This window comes from Artibeus jamaicensis, unplaced genomic scaffold, assembly GCF_021234435.1.
Source record: "Artibeus jamaicensis isolate MK-2021 breed Jamaican fruit bat unplaced genomic scaffold, CSHL_Jam_final contig_233, whole genome shotgun sequence".
Lineage (NCBI taxonomy): Eukaryota > Metazoa > Chordata > Mammalia > Chiroptera > Phyllostomidae > Artibeus > Artibeus jamaicensis.
This window is the reverse complement of record NW_026521486.1, coordinates 4656879-4677819: the sequence shown is the minus strand read 5'-3', so window position 1 is coordinate 4677819 and position 20941 is coordinate 4656879. Positions and strand designations below refer to the sequence as shown.

The 20941-nt window shown below is 44.1% G+C and overlaps 1 protein-coding gene across 4 annotated transcripts; it reads left to right on the top strand.

Annotated features, from left to right (window-relative positions):
• Positions 1-51: 51 nt before the first annotated feature.
• XRCC6 (X-ray repair cross complementing 6) lies at positions 52-19811 on the top strand. Of its 4 annotated transcripts, none has more exons than XM_037160454.2 (13): positions 52-232; positions 819-906; positions 3764-3879; positions 6480-6618; positions 7315-7569; positions 7970-8153; positions 10893-11079; positions 12701-12869; positions 13572-13733; positions 15087-15216; positions 16477-16577; positions 17529-17642; positions 19398-19811. In XM_037160454.2, exons 2-13 carry the CDS (start codon positions 834-836, stop codon positions 19592-19594), a joined length of 1827 nt encoding a protein of 608 aa, XP_037016349.2. In that variant the 5' UTR covers positions 52-232; positions 819-833; the 3' UTR covers positions 19595-19811. The 4 variants fall into 4 exon arrangements, with proteins under 4 accessions (XP_037016349.2, XP_037016348.2, XP_037016347.2 ...); XM_037160453.2 differs by having other exon boundaries at positions 53-160; positions 819-909; XM_037160452.2 differs by having other exon boundaries at positions 53-232; positions 819-909.
• Positions 19812-20941: the final 1130 nt, after the last annotated feature.

The following is a 20941-nucleotide window of genomic DNA, read 5'->3' as shown; positions in this document are numbered from 1 at the left end:
CGGTGGTGAAGGGCGGGGTTTCACAGGAGGGGTGGAGCTTTCGCAGAGAGCCTTGTATTGGGGCCTTGTACCGAAAGCATGTTGGGGGAGTGGGTGTGTCAGCTGACAGGAAAAGCTGGAAAAGTGCGCGTTTTGCGTGGTGACGTAGGGCGTTGAGTGGGTGAGAGAACTGGACCACTGCGTGCGCGGCACCCCAGTTTCAGTCCAAATTGATCTTTCCCCTACGCGGGAGGTAGGCCCAAATCGTCTGGGTTGTGTGTGTGTTGCTGGCCAGTGCGGGCTGGCCTGACCCTCCTTCGCTGCTCGGTCTGGCGCGTCCCCCTAACCTTGCTGCAGGGCCCCCTCAGTCGTGAGTGTGCGGCCCAAGGGTAGAGGCACACTACCTTTGGTTCCCCTTTCTTCCTCCCGGGACAGGCCGCACCCAGCCTTGGAGACCCCGCTGGGCGTGGCCGCCTGACGAGTTGGGGGCGGGATGAGGACACATAGGTCCGCTAGAGGACTGAGTATCAGGAGCGGGAATCCCTCAAGTCCAGACGGTGCCGAAGGTGGAATGGACCTCGACATCGATCAAAGCGGCCACCCTGGGCCACCTGGGCCACCCACCATGGAGCATCTTTAAGGGGTAGCTAAGGCGGGGCTGCTGGAATGACCTCCAGGCCCATTTTCCTCTGGGTCTCAAATTACCGCGAGCTCCCGAGGTGGCAGGATCCAGCATAGCCCTTGCTCAGACTCACCAAGAGCGCTTAGGACAGGCCTCAAAGGAGTGGATGTTTTTAGATTCAGCTTTGCTTGTTACTGATCTTAACTCTTTCTCCTAGCGAGCAGTTACCAACATGTCAGAGTGGGAGTCTTATTACAAAAACGAGGGCGATGAAGAAGAAGAACAAGAGGAGGGCCTTGAAGCAGGTGGTCGGTGACTTTAACTGTACTATACTGTGTGTGGAAAACATCCCCTGCCTGTCTCTGCGGGTTGTCCTTGGCTGTCTAAGGGACTACCCTTCTCTCCCCAGATAATACCTCAAATACCGTTTTCCCTTTGAACTTTACAGAGTTACCGTAGGTTTTTTTTTTATTCATGTCTACTCTAATCTATGGGACATTTCTAGCCTTAAACTTTTGCTGGACACTGGTACATTGCTACCTGTGGAGTTCCAATAAATGACCCCGAACAGTGGTATTTTTTGTCACCTTAGATGACACAGGTAAGCCTCTTCCTCACTCAGAAAAGTAGTTTTACTCATTTTAGGACCTCAATATAAAAATATCTTCACCTAACAATAATCACAGCCACCAAAGTGTAGACATTAGCAACAGTTACAAGTGTCATTTCCTCACCATAACCTCCATGTGGGGAGTATATATGTTTGGCCAACACAGTAACACATAGGACCAAGGAAGAGAAATAAGGGCTAGAGGTACTCTACATACTGGTTAATTTAAGTCCTGGGTGGAAAACTTGAAAGTGTTTTTATTAAAATGGAGAAACATATAGAAAATATTGGAAATAGAGGAAGTTTACTGTAATCTATATAATCTGCCACCCCAACACAATTTCATTCCTCATATTTCCTAACTACATACATTTGTTTTTCTTTGTATCTGATTCTTTTATATAGTGGTAATTATATATACACTTAAAATTTTAATTTAATCAGTACGGAGTTTGCCAAAAAATTTTTTTTTAAAACTACAATTCCCCTTCTGGGTATTTACCTGAAGAAAACAAAAACACATTAAAAAAGATATGATACCTGCAAAAAAAATTTTTTTTAATTTATACCAGTCTTCTAACAAAAGGAATTTTAAACACATACATAATTTTATTTTCTGCCTTTTTTTCTTATTTATCATAGATACATTTTACCCATGTAAGTATGTAAATGTAATCTCTATAACATTTTATATTTATTATAATTCATTCTGCTTCCTGTTGGATATATTTTTTAATTTTTAATTGATTTTAGAGAGAGAGAGAAACATTGATTGTTATTCCACTTATTTATGCATTCATTGATTAATTCTTGTATGTACCCTGATAGGGGGGTCGAACCCACAACCTTGGTGTATCAGGATAATACCTTAACCGACCAAGCTACCCAGCCAGAGCCATTTATACATTATTGTCAAGTTCTTACTTTATTTTATTATTATTATTTTTTAGATTACATTTATTTATTGTTAGAGAGGATGAAAGGAGGGAGAAAAAGAGGGAGAGAAACATTGACGTGAGAGAAAAACATCCTTTGGTTGCCTCATCTGCACCCCTGGGGACTGACCTAGGCCTGTGCCCTGACCGGATCTGAATGGCAGCCTTTCACTTTGCCGAACAATGCAACCAACTGAGCCACACTGGTCAGGGTGTCAAAATAACATTGTGAAAAATTTCACGTATGGATTTTTCCATATCTTACTTTCTTACAAAGATTTTTAAGCCGTAGGATTCCCTGGGTCAAGGTAGAATTTTGTTTAAGGCTTTTGACACAGATGGCTATATTGTTTTAATAAAAGGTGGGTAATTAAATTTGTTTTATTAAGCAGCAGCATCAAAAAGGGAGACAACCAGTCCTGGCTGGTGTGGCTTAGTGGATTGAGCATTGGCCTGTGAACCAAAAGGTCACTGGTTCAAATCCCAGTCAGGGCACATGCCTGGATTGTAGGCCAGGTCCCCATCAATGTTTCTCTCCCTCTCTTTCTCTCTTCCTTCCCCTCTCTCCAAAAGTAAAGAAATAAAATTTTTTTTTTTTTTTAAGATTTTATTTATTTATCTTTAGAGGGGAAAGGAAGGAGAGAGGGAGAGAACTGGCCTGCAACCCAGGCATGTGCCCTGACTGGGAATCGAACCGTGGTTGCTTGGTTCCCAGGCCCGCGCTCAATCCACTGAGCTACACCAGCCAGGGCTTAGAAATAAAATCTTTTAAAAAAATCATTTAAAAAAATCATTTTTAAAAAAGGGAAGACAACTGAATATGAAGAATACATCACTCATGATGTAGTCACGCCAAGAAAACAAAACCTAAATCCGATGAAGTCTTTCTGGGTCCTTAGAAGGAAAGACAAAGGACTCTGTTCATCAACACGAAAAGGATGCCCACAGCCAAATCCAGAAGATGGGAAACTGCATATGGCACAATATCCTGGCTCTTCAACAAATAAACTTGTTTTGAAAGACAAGATGGAGAGGGTTATCTATAGACTAAAAGACTTGAAAAACATTAAAAAAAAATCAAAACTAGTGTTGCCTTGGCTGGTGTGTCTCAGTTGGAACATTGTCCCATAAACCAAAAGGTCATAGGTTCAATTTCCGGTCACGGCACATGCATAGGTTGCGGGTTTTATCCCCAGTTGGGGCAAGTGGGAGAGGCAACTGATAGATGTCTCTCTCTCACATCAGTGTTTCTCTCCTTTTTCTCCCTCCCTCCCTCTCTCTCCATAATCAATAAGCATGTTCTTGGGTGAGGATAAAAAACAAAACAAAGTGTTTAGGAGTGTTCTCTTGGATGAGAAAACTATTTAAAATAAAGGAAGTCAGGATAGAGGTTACTCTTGGGAGGAGGGTGTGTGTTGTAATTGGGAGAAGACACACAGAGGGGGCTTCTGGGGTGACTGGCAAGATTTAGTGTGGGTGGTGTTTTTAAGGGTGTTCACCTTATAATTTATTAGGTTACAGTTTTATTTAATGGGCTTTTCTCCATTTTATTAAAAGTAATAAACATAGATATGAATGCAAGGGCAGAGGTTTTCTTCCTTTTTTTTCCCCATGTAGGAGAATATACATATTCAGGGAGAGACAGTTTGATATTTCTGGTTGATGCTTCGAAGGCCATGTTTATTAAATCAGAAGATGAAGATGAATGGACTCCTTTTGACATAAGCATTCAGGTAAGATTACCTTTTTATTTAAAACAAACAAAGACCATGAAGTATTAATGCCACTTTCAAAAATACGGACTCTGAAAATTTTGTTTGTGAGTGATAAATGGTGGTTAGCCTCCTGGGATGGCTGTCTTAACTTCCAGCTGAAGAAGAGTAGCGGTGTTGGAGGACAGGCCCATTTTCTTCTGCCTTTGAACTCTGGACCCTAGGAATATATTGCTCCCACCCTCAGCATTCACCCTGGTGGTGGAAGTGGGCTGCTCCTGCTGTGGAGATGGGAGTGCAGCAGAAGAAAGGAAGTTCCAGCAATGACTGTTGGAAGTGAGTTCCACTGTGAATGATAGTTGGAAGTTGGGTGCTATCTGTGATTGAAGAAGATTGTTACAACAAAATGACAAGAGAAACCCAATTAAAAAATGGGCACTGGATTTGAATATACATGTCTTTAAAGATATATAAATTGGTTAATGAGCACAGGATATTCTCAACATCTTTAGTCATTAGAGAAAAGCAAATCAAATCACAATGAGGTATCACTTCTGCTAGGATGGCTATAATTTAAAAAAAAAGGAAAATAAGATGGATGTAGAACAATGGGAAACTTCATACATTGCTGGTGGGAGCGTGAAATGGGTCACCTGCTGCGGAAAAAGGGTTCGGCAGTTCCTCAGTTCAGCATAGAATTACCATCTGCCTTACTCCTTCCGGGTATACACCCAGCAGAAAAAAATCAGCTACTCATATCCTGATTCTGCCACTTATAAACTGTCTAATGTTATGCCCTGGCTGGCGTGGCTCAGTGGATTGAGCACTGGACTGCGAAGCAGAGGACTGCTGGTTCAATTCCCAGTCAGGGCACATGCCTGGGTTGTAGGCCAGATCCCCAGTATGGAGTGCATGAGAGACAACCACATGTTGATGTTTCTCTCCCTCTCTTTCTTCCTCCTTTCCCCTCTTTCTAAAAATAAATAAAATATTTTAAAAAACTATCTGATGTTAGAAGAGTAGTTCAACCTCTTGGTGTCTGTTTTCTTACCTGTTAAATGGAAAGAAGAATAGTATCTTGCCCATCAAGTTGCTGCGAGATTAAATAGTTTAGTTTTTTTAAATTGAGGTGTAATTCACATGACAAAATTAACCATTTTAAAGTATACAATTCAAAGCTATTTAGTCATTCACAGTGTTGTGTAAACACCACCTCTTGTCTTATTACCAAACATTTTGAATGGATAAACAGAATGTTTATACCTACAGCTGGAATGCTACTCAGACATACATAAAAAATGAAGTGCTGACACATGCCACACAGTGAATGAACCTTAAAAATTATATTGAGTGAAAGAAGCCAAATGGTCACATGTGATAACATTTATATGAAATAGAGAACTGATAATTTATAGATTGGTGGTTCCTAGGGGCAAGGGAGAGGGAGATATGGGGAGCTATAGCTTAATGGGTATGGGGTTTGCTTTTGGGGAGGGGAAAATATTTTGGAACTAGATAAAGGTGGTCATTACAGAACATTGTGAATTTATTAACTACCGCTGCATTTTCTATATTTTTAAGTAATTTTGTTGATTATGCTATTGCAGTTGTCCCATTTTTTTCCTCTACTTTATCCCCCTCCGTCCTGTACCCTCCTCCCTCCTCCTTCCAACATTCCCTGTTCCCGTTCCCCCGCCCCTTAGTTCATGTCCGTGGCTTGTACATATGAGTTCTTTGGCTTCTCCACTTCCTATAATGTTCTTAACCTCCCCCTCCCTATTTTGTACCTATCATTTATGTTTCTTATTTCCTGTATCTTTTCCCCCATTCTCCCCACTGGTAACCCTCCACGTGATCTCCATTTCTATGTTTCTCTTCCCCTTCTAGTTGTTTGCTTAGTTTGTTTTTGTTTTAGGTTCAATTGTTGATAGTTAGGAGTTTGTCATTTTACTGTTCGTATTTTCGATCATCTTCTTTTTCTTAGATAAGTCTCTTTAACATTTCATATAAGGCCTTGCTGGTGATGAATTTCTTTAACTTGACCTTATCTGGGAAGCACTTTTTCCGCCTTTCCATTCTAACTGATAGCTTTGCTGGATAGAGTAATCTTGGATGTAGGTCCTTGGCTTTCATGACTTAGAATACTTCTTGCCTGTAAGTTTTTTATTTTTTAGAAATCAGCTGATAGTCTTATGGGAACGCCTTTTTACTCCTTTTAACTGTCTCCTTTTCTCTTGCTGCTTTTAAGATTCTCTTCTTATCTTTAATCTTGGGTAATGTAATTACGATGTGCCTTAGTGTGTGCTTCCTGGAGTCCAAGTTCTTTGGGACTCTCTGAGCTTCCTGGACTCTCTGGAAGTCTATTTCCTTCACCAGATTGGGGAAGTTCTCCTTCATTATGTTTTCAGTTAAGTTTACAGTTTCTTAATTCAGTGTAATATATATGCCCATCACTCTCACTGATTTATGAATATCCTGAAGGCAGAGGTCATAGCTTATTCTAACGCCAAGTGCACATTCAGCAAGTATATATCAGGCACTGTTATGTGCCAGGCACTTAGAGAGTTTGTTTAGTGGTAAGTAGTTAGACATTAACTGAATTCTTGTTCTTATTTTTCCAGTGTATCCAGAGTGTGTACACCAATAAAATCATAAGCAGTGATCGAGATCTCTTGGCGGTGGTGTTCTATGGCACCAAGAAGGACAGAAACTCAGTGAATTTCAAAAATATTTATGTCTTACAGGAGTTGGATAATCCAGGTCGGTAGCATTCTAAGAGTAACTTTTTAAAGAAAGATTTTATTTATTTATCTTTAGAGGGGAAGGGAAGGAAAGAGAGAGAGAAATATCAATGTGTGGTTGCCTCTCGTGCATCCCCTGCTGGGAGCTGGCCTGCAACCCAGGCATGTGCCCCGATTGGGGATCGAACCACAAACCTTTGGTTCGCAGGCCTGTGCTCAATCCACTGAGGTATACCAGCTAGGGCTGTTTTGATTTTTTTTTAATTAATTAATTTATTTTTAGAGAGGGGGTTGGGAGAGAGAAAGTGAGGGAGGGAAACATCAATATGTGAGAGAAACATTGATCAGTTGCCTCTCGCACACCCCAGCCAGGGGACCTGGCCTGCAGCCCAGGCATGTGCCCTGACTGGGAATCGAACCTTTCACTTTGCAGGATATTGCGCTACTGAACCATGCTGGTCAGGGCTAAGATTATCTTTTCCTTTAAATGAGAAGGTTATGGCTCTGAACAGAGATGAGATAGGAGCAGAAGACACCTTGACTCAGAGTATGCTTCCTGCTCTAGGGGGTTCTTACCGGGAGGTGGACTTTCGCTGTAGGGCTTGAACAGCTCTGGGGTGAGGATGGGACCTTAGACTCTTCCGTTGCCCTTGTGACGGCGTCCACTGCCACTGCTCTGACTTCTCTGCCCATCTGACTCCCTGTCTCTGACCAGGTGCTAAACGAGTGTTGGAGCTTGCGCAGTTTAAGGGGCAGCAGGGGCAGAAACATTTCCAAGACCAGATTGGCTACGGATGTGACTACTCACTAAGCGAAGTGCTGTGGGTCTGTGCCAACCTCTTCAGCGATGTCCAGGTCAAGATGAGCCATAAGAGAATCATGCTCTTCACCAATGAAGATGACCCCCATGGCAAGGACAGTGCCAAAGCCAGTCGGGCCAGGACCAAAGCTGGGGATCTCCGTGACACAGGTTGGCATTTTCACAGTTCTTTTAAATTGGTACTCAATGCTATTGCCTCTTTATAGTTGATGTCAAACATTTGCTTTTCTCCATTCAGAGTAAAATGAAAGAATAAAGTGAAGCTGGAGGAGACACCTGTGTAACATTCCCAGTGAAAATGGCCAGGCCGTTGGTAGTCCTAAGGGCTCTCCTAGAGCCCTTGATTTTAATGCTACCGTGAATGGTGGTTATTTGAACACGGTATCTGAAGTCATTATATAGCTGATTCCCATAGCCATTTTCTCTAATTCCTGATATGTTAATAATCAGTGTAGTTCTTTGGGAGCTCTAAGAAGCACGTTTGAGCTTAACTGAAAAACAATTATTGCTGAAAATTGTTTCCCCTCACTTTTATCTGTCCTCGTCCCAGGTATCTTTGTTGACTTGATGCACCTGAAGAAACATGGGGGCTTTGACACATCCTTGTTCTACAGAGATATCATCAGTGTAGCAGAGGATGAGGACCTACAGGTCCACTTCCAGGAGTCGAGCAAGCTAGAAGACCTGCTGAGGAGGGTCCGCGCCAAGGAGACCAAGAAGCGTGCGCTTGTCAGGTGGGCACTGAGCCTGGGCCAACGGCCCACGAGTCTCCTAACTGGTCGTGAACAGTGCGTGGCCCTGGCCAGGTAGCTGGTTGGAGCGTCGTCCTGATAGGCCAAGCTTCCAGGTTCAGTCCCTAGTCAGGGCACGTACAAGAATCAGCCACTCAATACATGAATGTGTGGGACGACACAGTGATGTTTCTCTCTGTCTAAAATCAGTACATTAGAAAAAAATCAGCACCACCCCAACAAAAAGGAAATACAGGAAAAACCACACCAGTGCACGGCTCTGACCCCCGGCGGCCTGACTCTGGACTGTGCCGCTGCTTCACTGGGCTCCTCTGAGAGACTCGCTGGATTTCAGGGCAGCACCAGTTATGTGCTTCTCTTCCCTGGAAAGAGCTGGTGTATTTCTTCAAAGTAACACAGCCCCCCACTTTCTGGGGGCAAACAGTATCCTCAGTTGCACTCACTAGTTTATTGTCTGCTTGCTTCTCTATAAATCGGGGATAACCAGTAGTACCTGGTATAGAGCAAAAACTCCATAAGTGGTAGTTATTATTGTTGCCAAAATTGCGGTTTTCTGATTTCTTACAAGCCCGAGTCCGATAGGAACCAGATGGTTAGATTTATCTTCTTTTGGAGAGCTAGGGACCTAGGGACACCTCAACGTTTCTAAAGAGCACCAGGTTTTCATTTTAGACCATTTCCTCAACACAGGGGAATGTGACCGTTCGTGGGTTCTGAGCACTTTTCAAGAGATGACCGGTATTCTGCTAGAAGGCTCGTGACACTAGTGTAAGGACACCACGGCCCAGCTCGCTGCTGCGGTCCTTGTGTCGTCATTGCCCTCCTTTTCCCTTTGGGACTGTCACTCTTTCCTCGGACAAGCACCCTGTTACCTCTGCTCCCTTCCTGAAATGGTGACATGTTATTCCCGTGACAACGTGGAAATTACACATTTTGGTGTGGGTGGCAGGGAGCCTAAAATTGAGACAGATGGCTTGGATTCTAGTTCTGGCCCCTATGCTGTGTGGCCTGAGGTACGGCATGTAACTTCTCTGAGCCTCAGTAAAATGGGAACAAAACTGGTAGCTCCTTACAGGACTGCTGTGGTGCTTACATGGAATAAGGTCGGCACAGTGCTTGGCACATAGTGGTTGTTTATGAATGGTAGTGATTCTCACTATTTTGTGGAAGACTCATTAGAGGCTACTTGATGTGAGTAATAATACACTGGAGCTGTTTGAGAACTAATCATGCCTTAGGCTGAAGACCTAGAACATTATTGTACTTGTTCTTGCTATAATCAAATAATAAATTTACTTTATTGCATGGTTATTGTGTTCCAGGCACTGCCCTAAGTTCTTTGTAAATGTATTAATTAACTTATTTAATCTGTAATGACTGCCCTTTCAAGTAGGTTGAAACCTACCCATTAATAACATTAAAGACATTTCAAATGAAGTTAACATATTAAGCAACTTGTTTTGCACTGTGGGCTTCCACAGCTTTCCTGGCAGGTTATGACATACACCATGGTGTTATAAACTGTGACGCTCTCCTGTAACTTTAGGTTAACTTAGACTTATGACATTTTCAAAGTCAAAAGTTACCTTAGTTTATAAATATGAACATTTAAGACTAGGTGGGAGGAGTATTGGATTTGCTATTTTGGGTTAGAAATGGAACCCAAAGTTCTATTTCAAAGGTTACTTGAAGCCTGAAGTCATAGTGGACCACATTGGCCAGTGCTTTTCTCCAGGATACAGCGATTTTTTAAAGTTACTTTTGAAGATTATGTAGTTTTTAATTGGTGACATTTATTCTCAGCTGTCCTTCAGCAGCCTTTAGACAACTGAGTTTAACTGAGTCAGCCAGAACAATTTAAAATAGGAAGCCACCAAACGGTTGGCATTGTTAGTAATATCATCTGTTACTAGTACTCACCTGGGGGCCACATTGAGCGATGTCAGACTGATCTGGAGACATATTAGGTGCTTGTTCCAGGAGCCACCATTTCTAGGCAGGACTCTGTCTTCCAATAGAAACTGACTCTTGACCAATTTCAGTGTAATCAAGCAAAATTCTGAACAGGGTGGATAGTCTAGGAATAGATAGAGTGGGTCCCAGAATCTAGACAGCAAGAATGAATGACAGTGTCTTTAGGGTGCCCCTGTCAGAAAGCATCCCTCTGAACATGACCCAGACTCCAAAGAGAATAGGTCCAATGGCTTGAGCCTGGATCAGATATGCCCACCTCTTGGCCAGGGAAGAGCACAGCACTTTGATTAGCACTCCCCCAAAACTGCAGTGGTGGAAGGGTGGTTCCCACAGAAAAATTGGGGTTTTGTTGTTGAAAGAAGGGAGAAGGGATTCTAGACAGGCAGGAACAACAGATAATCAACACAGCACTTACATGGTTATGATGATTAAGTGAGTGAATAGCTGTAAAGGGATTGGAATAGTGTTGGGCTCAATTTTAAAAATCATTATTTGTATTACAGTATTTTCCTTACTATTATCTTACATAGTTAATACATCCTAGAGCTAATTTTTGTGGAGTAGACCCTGAGATAGTATTACAGCAAACTCCATTATATTATTAAAATGAATTAAATGTATACTCTAAAAGCTTGTTTGGGGTTATAAGAGAGATTGAAGTAAATTAAGGCTTGGTTGCCACAGGAGAATTTTAGGTAGGAAAGTATAATCTCTCAGTCTATGCTTTTTTATTTTTCTGTCCTCCAGGTTGAAATTTAAGCTTAACAAAGATATAGCGCTCTCTGTTGGCATTTATAATACAGTCCAGAAGGCTGTTAAACCTCCTCCAATCAGGCTTTATCGGGAGACAAATGAACCGGTGAAAACCAAGACACGGACATTTAATGTAAATACAGGCAGTTTGCTTCTGCCAAGCGACACCAAGAGGTCTCGGGTAAGCCTGCCTGCTTACTGAATTTTGTTCCATTGAAGGGTTAACAGGGAGGGGAGACATTTATCAGCCTACCCAGGTAACTTTCATGTGCTCATCTTTCTAACCAAGCTGTTAATAACAAACTTTGGAACTATGGCATCTAGATCAGTGGTACCTTGAGAGCTGGAAAGGTGGATAGAGCCAGTGTTTGAAAGCTATGTCAGTGAAACTTCAGCCCCGGATCACTCAGCACAGGCTGCTCCATGTCTTACAGTCTCATTTCTTGCTCAGGTACAACAGCAGAAAGTGCTTACAGTTAACCAGGGAGATGAGGAGCTAGGGAAAGTGTATTAGGTGTCAAGTGCAATTTTTTTTTTTTAGGGAGGGAATTTTCTTTTTTGGCCAAACTAATTGGATTTTTCTTGTGCTTTGAAATAATACACATATGCCTTTCTTAATCTGAAAGATCAACTTTGAATGTAGAATGTTATCTTTCCTTATCCTCTCACCTTTGTTCAATCTGTGGAAGGGTTTGATATCCGAAATTAAAATAAAATGAATCATTCTTCCTTTTTGATTATGCAAAGTGTGGGAGAAAATCGAAGTGTGTGAGATGTTTTTTGGAGCACACATTTCAAGCCACAGTGTTCTGCCCTGCTTTCTGAAAGAGAGGAAAGGAGAAATTTCCTTTTCCATTTTGGAAGTAGTTAGTTTTCCATATTTGTTTACAATAGGAAGCTTTTCTAGACACAGAGTTTCTTTATTTTTTCTAGGATTTTATTTGTTTACTTTTAGAGAGAGGGGAAGGGACGGACAAAGAGAGGGAGAGAAACATCAATGTGTACATTGATCGGTTGCCCCTGGCACGCCCCCAACTAGAGACCTGGCCCACAACCCAGGCATGTGTCCTCACCGGTAATTGAACTGGTGACCTTTCGGTTTGCAGGCCGGTGCTCAATCCACTGCGCCACATCAGCCAGGGCACTGAGTTTCTGTCTTGATTCAGTGTCCCTTAAAAAAAAATGGAGGGTTCTGTTTTTCATAAAACCCCAGTTTTACACTGTCACTAATCGTGTATCTGGGATCAAAAGGCAAACATTGGAGTTCGAACATAGTGCCTTTGGTGTGTGTACGTCTGCCTGCCACACTGACCCAGACCCAGCACACTCCCTGGCCCAGGTCCTCTCAATAAGCAGGTGTGGGTTTTCTTTCTTTCTTTTTTAAATAGGTGTGGTCTGAGCATTCTTTGGGTGTCAGGGTGAGCATTCCATACATGTAGATGAGGGAAGGCACAAATACTTGAAGAGCACGGCCTTTGGAACCAGACAGATCTGGGTTTAACACCCAATTCAGTTGTATAACCTGGAACAAGTGACCAATCCCTGAGCCTCAGTTCGCTTATCTTAAAACAGTTTTTAACATCTCCCACCAACTACTGTTCCAGAAGATACAGGGGATGATAGGTGTGAAGGGTCTGCTGGGCACTCAGTAAATGCTAATTTCTGGTGGGAGGGGGACGATGGCCCTGGCGAGCCGTACTCCTGCTCCTTAGAAGGAAGCAGGTTGTGACTTGCTGGTGTCACATGGCAGCCATTTCGCATCTCCAGCGGTCTATGTGGCCCCTCCTTGTTCCCGCCTTTAGATCTATGCGAGTCGTCAGATCGTCCTGGAGAAAGAGGAGACGGAACAGCTAAAACGGTTTGATGAACCCGGTTTGGTTCTCATTGGTTTCAAGCCCCTGTTAATGCTGAAGAAGCACCATTACGTGAGGCCTGCCCTGTTCGTGTACCCCGAGGAGTCCCTGGTGAACGGTGAGTGGCACAGAGCAAGCGAAATGAGTGAGTAGCAGCGCGGTAGGCGACCTGCTGAATAGGTGCTGCTTGGAAACTGTCGGGTGTGCTACTGGGGCATTTTGAAAGTGTTTCCTGCTCGAATAAAGTTCGGAAAGGTGGGGCTGAACTAAGTGGAAGAGGTTTCTGTAGGACCTGTAATACCCTGGCGTGCACTGTGAGTGTCCAGGAGGGGTATGGAAATCAGTACTCTAAAAACTTACTTCTACGGAATTCTGAATTTGAGGCATCAGATAGTTTGAAAACAAAACAAAAAACTTTCCCCAGTGTTGGCGATGAAAGATGATGTGAACTCAGCCATGGAGTGTTTTTGCGGTTCAGACCTGCATTGTGCTGTGTAGCTAATGAACCTCCCTGATCTGACCTGACTGGTTTTCACTAGTAACTGAGGCTTATGTTATTAGCTCAAAGATCGTAAAAGTGAACTGCCATTAATAATTCACACTCCTAAATTGAGTATTTGAGACATCCAGTCTCTCACTCCTTTCCACACTTCTGCTGCCCCCATTTTCCCCTAAGCTCTGGGTCATCACCCCTTTTGACTGAAGTATCATAAACCCTTTTAAAAAATGGAAGGAAAATTGTAGGCTTATATTGTGGGCTAAAAGGGGAGAAAGGAGGAGACAGTTTGGGATGTGTACTGCTCGGATGTTTGTTTTCCAGGGAGCTCAACCCTCTTCAATGCTCTCCTCACCAAGTGTCTGGAGAAGGAGGTCATAGCAGTGTGCAGATACACCCCTCGCCAGAATATCCCCCCTTATTTTGTGGCCTTGATGCCACAGGAAGAGGAGCTGGATGACCAGCAAATTCAGGTGACTCCCCCAGGTATGTGAAGGAGGTGTTTTCAGTGTTCGCTTTGGAATCACTCATGGGATTCCAACTCAGACCTGCAGTACCAGAGTCCCCAGGAATGGGGCCTGGGCAGTGCGTTGTGAAGGTGTCACAGGCGGGTCCAGTGCACGGGGCGCATCACACACAAGCGCACGAGGCAGCTCTGCGGCTGGGGGTTGGCTGCTCAGCGGACTGTTTGCAGGTTACCGACACGAGTTCATGGGGTCTCACTGCCGATGCCTGTCCTTACTAAAGGCCATTGTTTGGCACCTTTGTCATGCGTAACGTTCAGTTTATCTCCTGTATACACCAAGGCAGTGAGCTATAGTGGAAGGACATGGGTTTTGAAGTTAGACTTCACCTTATGCTGTGTATCTGAAAGCTTTCTTTTGTTTTAGGGCCATCTCTGCAACTTGTTAGCTGGCCAGTTTGGGCAAATAATTTAACCTTTCTATTTATACTCCTTATCTGCAAAGATGAGAATTCTGGAACACCTTTCTCTCAAGGTGGTCTCACATTTGAAATACACTAATAAATATACAAGTGCCTAGCACAGAGTACCCTATGAATAGTGGTCTTCCTTTTTCTTTAACCATGCTAGTAAATATTAACTTTATGAAGTAACTCTTTAAACATATTGTATTTTTAAGCCTGGTCATCACAATGCTCAGGAATAGCTTTATATATCAGTTTTTAAGCTATTAGTGCTAAGCTCCAAATTCACCCTTCAGTGCTCTGAGGCTGAGACTCTCCAGACCCAGGTTCTCTGCTGCGAGCTGGCTCTGTGAGGAGCAGGTGCTGGGGGAGACTGCAGGGCAGAGGAGAGCGAGGGGCCTGGCTCCTCCCCTGGCTTCGTGCTGTCAGCATTGCCTGCAAGGGTGGTGGCAGCAGCTGGTTCCAGGCTTCGTATTTTTCAGTCGTTAGAACCAGCCCATGACTGGAAGGAGTTCAGCCTGAGTGTCCTCATGTCTTCCCTTTCGGCGTGTGGTGGAGGGTGAGGGATAAAAGGGGGCTCAGGAGAGGGCCTCCGGTGTGTGATGGAGGTGGGACTTGGTCTTTCAGGGAGTAGCACTGTCCCACTGGCCCTGGTGTATCAAAAAAGCTGGAGGTGGAACCAGCTGCTGCCGCCAGGTGAAGAGCCGGGGCTGGAGCCCCAGTGACAGGAACAGGAAGTATATGAAGAGGAGCCCCTGCCTTGGGATCGCTCTCTGGCGGAGGGAGTCTCCGAGGTGGATGCAGCCTCACAGGACATAGAAGGGTGAATTTGGAGCTGAGGAACAAAGGACAACTCAATCACTAAAAGCCTTTGTTAAGTCAGATCTCAGAAATCTTATCCCCCTTCTTCAGGGTTCCATCTTATCTTCCTGCCCTATGCTGATGATAAGCGGAAGCTGCCCTTCACTGAAAAAGTTGTGGCAAAATCAGAGCAGGTAGACAAGATGAAGGCTATTGTTCAGAAGCTCCGCTTCAAGTACAGGTGAGTAGGGGTCAGTCACAGGCTTCCTTCTGGACCTGCCTCCTGAGTTGGAACTCTTGTTGGGAATTCGAGTTAAGCATAGACCAAGAGAATGAGATTTTACTCTTTTCAGTTAACTGATAGATTATTATTTTTTAAAGGCAATCCAGAGACTGGAAGTTCTTATTATGCGGATGGGGCAAAGTAGATTTATAGTTGTGAGTACTGTGCAAACACAGAGTTTATTATTGTATTATTTTCCATACAAACAACTGTAAACTTACCTTTGCCCCAGCCTGTACTGAAGACAGGAATTGTGCTAAGTGCTTACAGCTGGTTGACCTGTTGTTGCACTTGGAAAGCCAGGTGAGTGAGCAAGTTCAAAAAAGCAGCAGCGAGGAGAGGATTCTTAGTTGGCCTTTTCCTTAATTTATTCACACAATGAGTAAAAGTAAGTAAATCCAATGTAAATTGTCACAGGATTAAAAGGATGATAATATATTTCAAGTCATTCCCTTTCACGGACACATAGACCATCTTGCAGAGCCTGCACAATGTGACAGACACCAGACTTTTTTTTTTCACATTTCTCCTTTGTCTTTAGACTATTTCCCTATCTCTGCTGACCTCTGGGCAAATACCTTCCCCTCCAAACACTGTCCTTTATTGGGAAGTGGAAGCATTATTAAGATTCTGTCCTGTGCCAGGCACTGTGCTAGATACAATTCTAACATCATCTCACTTACTCTTCATAAGAACCTGAAAGGTAGGCTTCATGCCCGTTTTACAGATGAAGAAACTGAACCTTAGTAGAGCAAGGCAGCTTGTGCAGACTCATCCAGATGGAAAGAGCTAGATCTTTCTGACTCTAGATTCTTTCTCTTTTTACTCCTGTGCTGCAACTGAATGGGAGAAGAAAGAGTCCTTGGGTCTGTTACCTCCTCATCTTCCATCCTCTCTCCTTTGTCTTTTCTCTACTTACATAGCCCCGCCTCCTCCGTTTCTATCTCTGCCCAGAGCTTCCAGTGACAAACAGGAGGGCAGCTCTTGTTTGCTTTTAAATTTGCTTTTGGATCTCTAGCACCAGACAATCAATTGAAAAATTGGAGAAAGAGAGGTTGATTCAAAATATAGGATTCCCAGCTCTTTTTATTTGGGGTGTTTTTCTCAGCTGACCCTGGACCTGGGCTGAGTTGGGTTTATTTAATTTTATCACTTTTTAAATGTTTATGTTTTTATTTTAAAATTTATTTGCGTTAACCATTAGTATCGTTTCAACAGGAGTGACAGCTTTGAGAACCCAGTGCTGCAGCAGCACTTCAGGAACCTGGAGGCCTTGGCTTTGGATTTGACGGAGCCTGAGCAAGCAGTAGATGTGACATGTAAGAAGGCCATGACCAAGCTGGGAAGCTCCTGTCGTGGGACTGTTCTTACTGATCTCACCCTGGACAGTCAGTCCTGTGGATGCGTTTCCTAGCACCCTCTCAAGACTTAACCTCGTTGTCCAGCCCCTTTCTGTCTGAGAGATTTTCTAGACTAGCGTAGCCTGCCTGGGAGCAGATTCAGCCAGTCCTGCGGTGAGAGGAGGAGGAGGGAGCGCCAGGCTTCTGAGGCCTGCCTCTGAGCTGGGCTGCCCATGGCTACATGATGGTAAAAGTTTAAAAAACAAAACCAAAACCCGGGCAGCCTTCCAGGTTTCTGTGACCTCGCGATGCTTGCCTTTCCAGCCTCCTTGCTGATCTACCCTCCTCACACCGTTTTCAAGCTGTTATGTTACCTGCCGTTTCTCACCCCTGTTCCTTATCCTGCTTGGAATAGTATCTGCCTGAGGAAGAACAATCAGCTTTCCCGAAAGTCTTTCTGACCCCCACCCCAGCCCACCCCAACGTCCCCCGCGTGCTGTACAGTCCCTCATCCGTGGCATTGCCCTGCTGTAGTGCGTCCATGTTTTGACCACCTCCTTCCCCTGACTCAGCTGTAAGCCTCACGAGGGCACAGACTCGTTTGAATCCCCAGAATCCAACCCAGTTTCCACTCCTCCACTTCCCAGCCGTTTGACCTCAGGCAAATCATTTAACCTGTTCTCCTCCTTAGGTTAACAAAGCATTTAGAAGGGTGCCTGGCTGTAATATGTGCTCATTAATGCAGTTGGTAGAAGGAACTTGGTAAATGTCAGAAGAACTTTGTTGAACGTTCTCAGGGCCAGGTCAGCCGTCTCCTCATGGACCCCTCTGCCCCCAACCTCCCCCAACCGCCCCCAACTTGTTAGGTGCTTCCCTGAAGCCAGGGATTATGACTCACCGGGCCACTTTGCCCATGTTTTGATTTTCTAGTGCCTAAGGTTAAAGAAATGGATAAAAGACTGGGTTCTCTCGTGGATGAGTTTAAGGAGCTTGTCTACCCCCCGGATTACAATCCTGAGGGAAAAGTTCCCAGGCAAAAACCAGGTGAGCGCTGGGTGTGGACACCCGTAGGCTCTTTCGAAAATTTGTCTTCATGGTCTTATCGCAGAGGATAATGCCCTTTCTGAAATTTCTGCACAAGCCTACATATTTAACTATACAGACACATAGTTCAGCATAAATGGAGTAGTACTCATGTTTGTAGGCCATTTCATTACTCACCTGTATGTGTTAGAGAGTGATTTGTATCCACAGTGATATGTCTGCCTTGTTTGTGCTAGTGTGTTCACCTACGTGGACCGCCGTCCTGTCCTGGTGGGGCCAGACCCATAGGAGAAATTCTTTGCGTGGGAATTGCTGGGTCAGGGTGTAAAGTTCTGACAAGAATTGCCAGTTTGCCTCTGGAAAAGTGATACAATTTATATCCTATCTGAGAAGGGGTGGGCGCTTTTCTCTGCACTCTCACCAATCCTGTACTTCATTTACTATTTTTTTTTAAATTTTCACAAAAATATTAAAAGGAAAATTATATTCTGTTTTGGTTTGTAATTCTCCAGTTATGAGTGAAATATTGTTTTCTTGAATTTCTTTTTTTCTATGAACTTCTAGTTTTTGGCCTTTGAACTTTTTTTTCTATTGGATTGTCCTTTTTTTCTATTGGACTGTCCTTTTTCCTAAAGATTTTTATTTTGCTTTTTATTTTTAGAGAGAGGGGAAGGGAGGGAGAGAGAGAGGAAAAGAAAACATCCATGTGAGGAAGAAATACTGATGGGTTGTTTCCTGCATCAGTTGTCCCACCAGGGGCCTGGCCTGTGACCCAGGCATGTGCCCTGACTGGAGATTGAGCTGGTGACCTTGCAGTTCGCAGGCCTGTGCTCAATCCACTGAGCCACACCAGCCAGGACTGTCATTTTTCTTACCACTGGCTCCAAAGAACTATACCATGCATGACTCACAGTTTTCTGGACAGCCCCCTGTGAGTTCCTCACTGTTTGGGAATAGTTCTTAGGTTGTAATCCTTCCGGTTATCTTTGGTCGAGTAAAGCCAAATTTGGGCCTTGCCTAAAAGACCAGTGAGGGCAGTGGGGCTGTGCAAGGGTAGGCGTGGCCGTGGTGCTTTGCCCGTGTTGCATGTGAAGTGACTTTAGTGTCCTGTGTGACATTTTGCTTGTCATACTTGTGTGTGCTCTAGCGATGTACTTTTTTTTCACCTTTTAAAACTTTTTATTGTTACTGATTTTAGAGAGAGATAGAGGGGAAGGATGAGAGCAAGAGAGAGACACCAATTTGTTGTTCCACTTATTTATGCATTCATTGGTTGATTTTTATATGTGTCATGACCAGGGATTGAACTCAAAACCTTGGTATATTAGGGTGATGCTCTCGCCGACTGAGCTACCTGGCCAGGACATGATGTACTTTTTATCTCACTCAGCCTGCACATTCTTATCCCCTAGCATGGTGCCTTTGTGCTTACCTGGTGCTCTGTAAATGCTTTAGGAAGGCAGGAGGGAAGGAATGAATGCCTTGCTGATACAGAGTAAGCAACAGTTTCAGGTAAACTAATAGGACTCAGACTACTCTTAACTCCCTTCTAGGTTGATCTAGTTTTGATTTTATGCCTAAATGAAGCTGCTTTATCAAGATACCTGTCTTTGCCTGATGTTCTAAGTGGGTATCACAGCTTTATGGAAAATGGCTGACTGCGGGCCAGATCTTTTGGGGGCCCTATGCAGTGTAGCCAGGATGCCGTTCACTGGTAGCATTTCCAGTCACTCGCTCCTGACCTCTCCCCCCCAGATGATGGAGGTTCTGGAAGCAAAAGACCCAAGTTGGATTTGTCCAAAGAGGAACTGAAGGTCCATGTCAGCAGGGGCACGCTGGGTAAGCTCACGGTGCCCATGTTGAAGGAAGCCTGCCAGGCGTGCGGGCTGAAGGGTGGCGTGAGGAAGCAGGAGCTGATAGATGCGCTCACCAGGCACTTCCAGAAGGACTGACCGGAGGCCGGACACCCAGCCATCCTTCCGCCCTGCAGCCAGGCTGCCTGGTTTGGTTCTCATCACGTTAAAATGTGTTCCTCCTGAGCCAGGAAGAGTCTGCCAAGAGAAGCCAGAACTTTATGAGACTTTCTGTTGCCATGGAGACATCATAGTCCTCCCACTCTGCAGTGCCTTATTCTATTGTCTGAATAAAGAGCCCTACTTTTGTACTATATACTGTTCTTCAGTGTGAAAAAAAGACGCGTCTGCCTCGCATACAAATATCACTTGCTGTTGGCTATTAGCTTAATTTTCTCTCCCACTTGGGACACCAGTCATCATGATGTGGACAAAATGAAGGCAGGGGAGAACGCGGTGCATCAGGGCACGTGAACTTACTTTGGGAATGACAAGCCCAAGTAAGATGCTGACTTCTGACCTGTTTCCCTTTGTGTCATATTCAAAGAACAGATTTCAGGAGTAAGAATGCAACGTTTCTAATACTGGTACCGTTTGCCTCATGAGTAAATAGTACCTCCTCGTGTTGCATTCCTGTGAATGTGGCACTCAAGTATATGAAGGTACATGGTTTCCGTTGCCCTGAGAATTTGGGTTCCAGTGTAAGTGAAATCAGTTATTTTTCACAGGTGCTGTAGCAAGTTCAAGAATATGAGAGGCGCTAGTGTTAGACGGGGAAGAGGAGGGGAGTCTTTCCTTTTGTGTTCTTCCCCCCAATCCCTTCTCCTTCCTCCCTGTCCCTTTCCTGTTCTTTCTGCTACTGCTTTTGAAAAATTTGCTTGAGATAAGGAAGGATAGCACCTGGAAGGGTGTGTGTCCTCTAAGGGTGTTTGAGATTCAGGGTTTTTGGGTCCTGTGTCTTTCGGGGCGAGAATGAGCATCTCGTGAGGAGAGTGTAGGAGGGGTCAAATTACTCGTAAGAGATTTTCAGTTTCATTTCTTTGCCCTGAGGTTTATGAAGTTGTTCTTTTTGGCCCTGGCTGGTGTGGTTGAGTGGATTGAGTGCCGGCCTGTGAACCAAAAGGCCAGTTTGATTCCCAGTCAGGGCACATGCCTGGGTTGTGGGCCAGGTCTCAGTCAGGGTGTGCGAGAGGCAACTGATCGATGTTTCTCTCCAACATCAGTGTTTCTCTACCTGTTTCTCCCTCTCCCCTCTCTCTAAAAAATAAATAAAATCTTTAAAAAAATAATGAAGTTGTTGTTTTTCACTTGTTTTAGCTTTTGTTTTTATTTGGAAAGGAAATGTATGTTCTTTGTTTTTAAGATTTTATTTATCTTTAGAGGGAAAGGGAAGGAGAGAGGGAGAGAAATATCAATGTATGGTTGCCTCTCATGCATCCCCTGCTG